General features: G+C 34.9%; 1 protein-coding gene across 1 annotated transcript; it reads left to right on the top strand.

Moving 5' to 3' along the window:
* The first annotated feature begins 319 nt into the window (after positions 1 to 319).
* Positions 320 to 5,802, top strand: LOC142622193 (uncharacterized). The gene is made up of 6 exons (XM_075795637.1): positions 320 to 551; positions 1,469 to 1,933; positions 2,648 to 2,793; positions 3,321 to 3,597; positions 4,215 to 4,487; positions 5,069 to 5,802. The coding sequence occupies exons 2-6, from the start codon at positions 1,625 to 1,627 to the stop codon at positions 5,546 to 5,548; spliced, it is 1,485 nt and encodes a 494-aa protein (XP_075651752.1). The 5' UTR covers positions 320 to 551; positions 1,469 to 1,624; the 3' UTR covers positions 5,549 to 5,802.
* Positions 5,803 to 6,179: the final 377 nt, after the last annotated feature.

Raw genomic sequence — 6,179 nt, 5'->3', positions numbered from 1 at the left:
GAGATATTCTTTGATTGATTTTCAAATTATCTACTTATCAATTAGATTCTCAAAATAAAAATTATATATATAATAAAAACATGTTTTTTTTTTTGCTACAAAATAAATATGTAATATTTGTTCATTTTTTTAATGTAGCCTCATGACACTTCTGGTTGTATTAGTAGTTTTAAATAAGCAATACTAATGAGAAAATATGTATACCTTAAATTGGAATAATGAAAAATTATGACACTATATCAAAAAAAAAAAAAAAAAAGAAGAAAAACTCATGTCGAAGGCCAGTATTTTAATAATAAATGAGGTTTTTCTATAATTCGAAAAAAAAAAGTTCCCTATAATTCTCCTGTTTATGAAAATGATAAATAAATATAAAGGGTGCCACTATCGCAGAATAAAGTGGCAGGGAGCATAGGGAATTGAATTGATTCGATTTCTCTGTAAACATTACATCCCAAAAATCTTAGGCTAAAACTAAAGCCACAGATTGAGAAAACAAGTTTTCTTCTTTTAGTTTTGGGTCCAAATGAATCACCACAGGCACGGCACAGGTACACTTTCTTTACTATGCATATGCAAAGCAACGCAGCGCAGCGCACACACTGTAATATGAAGCATTTTTCACCAAATCTTTTCTTGCATGCACTTATTATTAATGTTTTATTCCTTTTTTTTCTTTTTCTTTTGGGTTTGTGTCAAAATTGGAGCTTTATATTTCTAGCTTAGAAATGATGATGATGTTATTGTTGTGGGCATTTCATATCTTTGTATGGTTTCTTTAGTTTTTGGAGAAGTGGAGCTTTGTTGGTTAGTTTAGATAGATACCCATTTGGAACAGATCAGACCAACCTTTGATTCTACTACGGAAAAACCATACAAGAGTTCGTTTAGATAGAGAGTCAATGCTCGCTTTTAGAATTCTGTTGTTAGTCCCAATTCTAATGGAGAGTTACTATGGGTCTTTTGAATTTGCATTCCTGCTCTTCAGGGCTCCTGCTAATGTTTGATGATTGTTTCTTGTGATTTAAATTTGAATTTGCTTTTCTTTTAATTTTTTTTTTTTAATGGGGGGTTTTATGTGGGTTCTTCATGTGCTTCCTATAGGTTTCATAGTTGAAATGAAAATTTAAAATTTTATTCTTCTTTTAAATGTATTAGTTGATCTCAATCAATCTCAATTTTGTAAATTACATACCAGTTTTTATTTTATTTTAATTTTTTTTATCAAGTACTTATAAATATTTTCTATGACCATGTCTCATTTAGCTGAGTATGAGACTGGGACTTGTGACCCAAAGTTTTGACTTATTTAAGTCCCTGATACATTCGTGATGGTGTGGTGAATATAAATTGTTTCTATGTTGTTGATTTGTTGCATAAAAGCCCGATTGCCATAATAAATGGAACACTAATATTCTGATGTAACAGCATTTTTTCTGTGTTGTTTTTGTAATTTTTTTTTAATCAGCTGTTTGAAGGGTCGGCTTGTCTGCTGACTTTGCTCTTTAGCGGCATTCAGAGTGAAACAGGTTACATTATTACTTATTCATTTTATCTGCATTTCAAGTTTGTAACACTGTCTCTAATCTAGAAAGGAAGGAAAGTGAATATACCATATATAAACATGGGTAGTCCGCTGCAACCTAAGACAAGAGTAGCATTTGTGCTGATTGATGGGTTGGGTGACGTGTCGCTGCCAAGGCTTGGATTCAAGACTCCTCTGCAGGCAGCCAAAGTGCCCAATTTGGATGCCATTGCATCCGCTGGAGTTAATGGTCTTATGGACCCTGTTGAAGTAGGCTTGGGTTGTGGGAGTGACACTGCTCACCTCTCTTTATTGGGTTATGACCCAAGAGTGTATTATCGGGGTCGAGGTGCTTTTGAGTCCATGGGTGCTGGTTTGGCAATGTCTCCTGGTGATATTGCATTTAAGGTGAGTAAATTTTTCTTTACATTTTCTTATTAATTTTCATTTATGGCCACTATGTCTCCTGTAGCTAATTATGCATCATATGATGTGTGGTATGATAGTAGTACATTGGACAATGTGATTTGTGATAAGAATTTTCAACATGTGAGCATTGCCACACAGTGCTATTATTTCTTGTCTATTTGATGACAAAACGAAGTGGTTGATATAAATGTTGGTCTACATTTTAAAGAAGAGACAATCTACAGTTGATGTTAGTTTATAATTGTTTTGACTTTATAATTTAGGATGTTTACATTTAGCTTTTTGCTATCCTAAGTAATAGGATTGTTATGTGTGCTACTCTCTTCCTTGTCAGAGGATACAAAATATGTCTATGTGAGTTAAGGTCCTTTTTGAGACTGTATTCATACTATATGCCTATGCCTGAAATATCAAATTATGTTTACTAAACATGAAACTTTTCTTATTACTGAAGAAAAATAATAATTGTGTGACTCCCTTCCACATAAAAATTTCAACCAATACTTTATGATGAGTGCATGTGGTAGAGTCAATTGTTTTGAGCATTGGAAATTCATTTCCTTTCCATATTTTACCAGTTATCATTTGTCCTGCTTATACTTGTTCTAGTAGACTGTGTGTATTGTACATTTTAAAATTTATTAGTGGTTGGCTATTATGCATGATGATTTGTTGCCATCTTTGGATTTCTAGTCAAATTTTGCAACCTTGGATGAGAAAACGGGAATAGTCACAAGTAGGAGGGCTGACAGGCACTTTGAAGAAGAGGGGCCCATACTCTGTGCAGCATTAGATGGAATGAAGCTGCCATCTTTTCCTCAATACGAAGTTAGAGTCAGGTGCGGATGCTTATATCTGCTACGGTATTGCTTGTGAATTAGTGTTGGATTATGCTTCCATATCTGTGTTGTTTGAGATTTTTGCCAACCACAACCTTTATTTGGAGTACTCTATGAATTATCAACTTCTCCTGTTATTGAAACGATTTTGAATAACTTTGAAGTTTCAAATATTTATGAACAAGGTATATCAAATTTTTATCAGTTTTAAAAAAGGTATTTTTGCCTAAATATATCAATTAATATGTAGTTTCAAGATACTGGTCCCAGCTTTTAAGTTTATGTAGGTCCTTTGGTCACCAATATATAAGAGAGAGAAGTCCTACCTTTGTTACTAAAGAGCTCTACAAATGGCACCTCCTCCCCTTTTAAGAGCAGGTGGAGGGTAAAATTGTGGGTTCCAAGACCCACCATGTTCATGTGTGACTTAACAATTAAAATGCCTACCTTTATTCTTTAGTTAAAGCTTAAGGCTTTAATTTTAATAATAAACTAAACACAGATGAACACAATAACATTTACTACAGGTATGCAACAGAGCATAGATGTGGAGTGGTTGTCAAAGGACCAAGATTAAGTGGGAATATATCAGGGACAGACCCATTAAAGGACAACCGCTTACTTTTGCAAGTTGAAGCTCTAGATGATACTGATGAAGCAAGGCACACAGCTGTAGTTGTTAATGAGTTATCCAAGGAAATGTCCAGAATTCTGATTTCTCATCCATTAAATGCAAAGCGGGTTGCAGAAGGGAAGAATGTAGCAAATGTTGTCCTTCTACGGGGTTGTGGTATTCGACTTGAGGTCTGTTGGATTCGAAATTTGATATCTCTCAATAAGTGGTCTGGCTTTTGCTTTTTTAAAAGTATAATTATTAAATTCAGAATAATTTTTTTGAGCTCAAACAGAAGCTGGAGGACATAAGGTACTAAGGAAAACAGTTTTGCTCTGAGATGTGCTATTCTTTAATATTCTATACTTCCTCACATCCTGTTGTTCTTGTAACTTATCCTGAAAGTTGATATATTACTGTGAGAAGTCTAGCATGTGGTTGTATTCCAGAGTCTTGAAAATCCTGTGAAACTTTAACATTTTGATGGTTTTAACATAAATCAACCTTAAGCTTCTGTTTTTCAGAGCATCTTTGTATTTGACCGGATTACTATATTAGGTAGAATCTCTTTGTTCTTCTTTTTCAGATTTTCTTGGATTAATATAATTTTAGGCTATACTTTTTTAAGGGTTTTCTTTTGTGTACTCCACCTGTCCCCTGTACACTCAAGTTCCCTTTTTCTTACATATTGTAATGTAACATCAAGTAAATCCCTAAAATATGAAAATAAATAAATAAAATAAAATTTGAGTACCTTACATTTACAATAACAGCTTTGTTTTAAAAAAATTTTAATTGTATATTTCAGGTTCCTCCATTTGAAAAAAGACATGGACTGTGGCCATGCATGGTAGCTCCCACCAAAATTATTGCTGGACTGGGCTTGTCTCTTGCTATTGATATCCTTGATGCCCCTGGAGCAACTGGAGACTATCGAACACTTTTAACTTCCAAAGCAACTGCAATAGCTAAGGCACTCTCAGCTCCTTTGCAGTCTTGCCCCTCTGCTTTTGTACCTGGGGAGGATGAGAACAAACCTGGTCGATCAGATGGCTATGATTTTGGGTTTCTTCACATCAAGGTCATATATTTCAGGATTTTTTTTTTAATGTTTTCTTCTAAGACACATGCAACTATAATAGCTCTTCAAAGAGTTTAATTTATCTTAATAAATTTTATATCATTGTTTTCAAGCTAGAAATACTATGTGGGGCCTGCTTGCATTGAGTTTCAAATTGAATTGCAGGATCTCATAGCTCTCATGCAATGATACAGCACATTTGCCTCATCTATAGTGGTGCATGACTGGCCTGAAAAGATGGCTTTGGATTTTTTTTTTTTTTTTTTTTGAGAAACAATGGTTTTGGATTGAATAGTGAAAATCATTCTAACAAATGATCATAGACCATTTGAATTAAATACCTATTGGGCATCTTGTTTGCAGAAATTTTCAGATAATTTGAAATAACAGGGTAGATTAATAGCAACAAATCATTTCACTATGAGAACATTTGATTATGCATGCTGCTTACTTTGTTTATTTACCTCTGGACTGAGTCTGTGCCAATGGACCACTGGATGGTAAGGGAGGTCGAAGTACTTGGCTCAATATTTTCCATTGTTATGATGGTGATGTAGTCTGCTTGATACTTGGTATTGCAGGCAATAGATGATGCAGGTCATGACAAGGCAAGCATTTTCAAAGTCAAAGGGCTGGAAGCTGTAGATCGAGCTATAGGACAGTTGGCTAGGCTCCTCTGGGAGGCAGAATCAACTGGAAAATTTCGTTACTTTCTTTGCGTTACTGGAGACCACTCAACTCCAGTTGAATATGGAGACCACAGCTTTGAGCCAGTTCCATTTGCAATGTGTCGGTTGAAAGACTTTGTGAGTGCAGTAGGTGGGGAGTCCATTGTTTTGGGAACTTCTCTTGATCCATTTCCGCTCCCAGCCACTGAAGTTGATGATGACCTAACAGATGATATGGGAATTGAACAAGAGAGAAGCAAACAGCTCCAAGCTTATAATGGTGATTCGGTTTGTGAGTTTAACGAGATTGCAGCAGCAAGAGGTTGTCTTGGGCGTTTTCCAGGAGGAGAGATGATGGGAATTATAAAGAAATTTCTTAAATTAGATGCATGAATTGTCTGGAAGTTAGGAGATTCATGGTGGCTGCATATCACGTAGAGAATTAATAAGGCTGGTCTTTCTTTTTTTTTTTTTTTGGGGGGGGGGGGGGGGGGGGCGCTGATAAAGAGCTATAATCAAGTTATTTCAATCACAAAATTATTGAAACTTAAAACTGATTTTGCTTGGAGAAAATGAAGTTTGTACATACAATCTGAAAAAAGTTGATCCAATTTTCTGTTTCCTCATGTTCTCTTGCCACATGGATCTATGAGTAGACTTCCAAGGCGGAATCAAATCCATTGTTTTTTGGCAACATGCACATGGTATGATCTTCTTAATATCTGAGTAGTCAGTGGCAACATGTATTTCTCGTGTTTAATTCATTATTAAAAGAAAACTTGATTCAAGTGTTTCCCCTCTTTGGCTGCTCATGGGAATGGATTCATAAAATTACCTTGCTTCAAAGTTTTGATTCAATTTTCCTACCTTTAACATCAAACAACACAACTTACTAATAGAAGAGTCAGAATGTAGGTTTTTTGCGTGTAAAATCTCCTATTTATAGCTGTTCTTACAAGCATGTTGCTGGGCAGGTGTGGTGGTAGACAAGGCCCTTTTTCAATTGATTTAATTTTAAAAAGTA

This window comes from Castanea sativa, chromosome 1 (assembly GCF_040712315.1).
Source record: "Castanea sativa cultivar Marrone di Chiusa Pesio chromosome 1, ASM4071231v1".
NCBI classification, from domain to species: Eukaryota; Viridiplantae; Streptophyta; class Magnoliopsida; order Fagales; family Fagaceae; genus Castanea; species Castanea sativa.
The sequence above is the reverse complement of the archived record's forward strand: the minus strand, read 5'-3'. Positions and strand labels throughout refer to the sequence as shown.

Excerpts from the sequence above, each read along its gene's own strand:
- LOC142622193 (XM_075795637.1), top strand. The coding sequence starts at position 1,625 with ATGGGTAGTCCGCTGCAACCTAAGACAAGAGTAGCATTTGTGCTGATT. Across the intron at positions 2,794-3,320 it reads CAATACGAAGTTAGAGTCAG|GTATGCAACAGAGCATAGAT; the intron begins GTGCGGATGCTT and ends CATTTACTACAG. Across the intron at positions 3,598-4,214 it reads GTTGTGGTATTCGACTTGAG|GTTCCTCCATTTGAAAAAAG; the intron begins GTCTGTTGGATT and ends TGTATATTTCAG.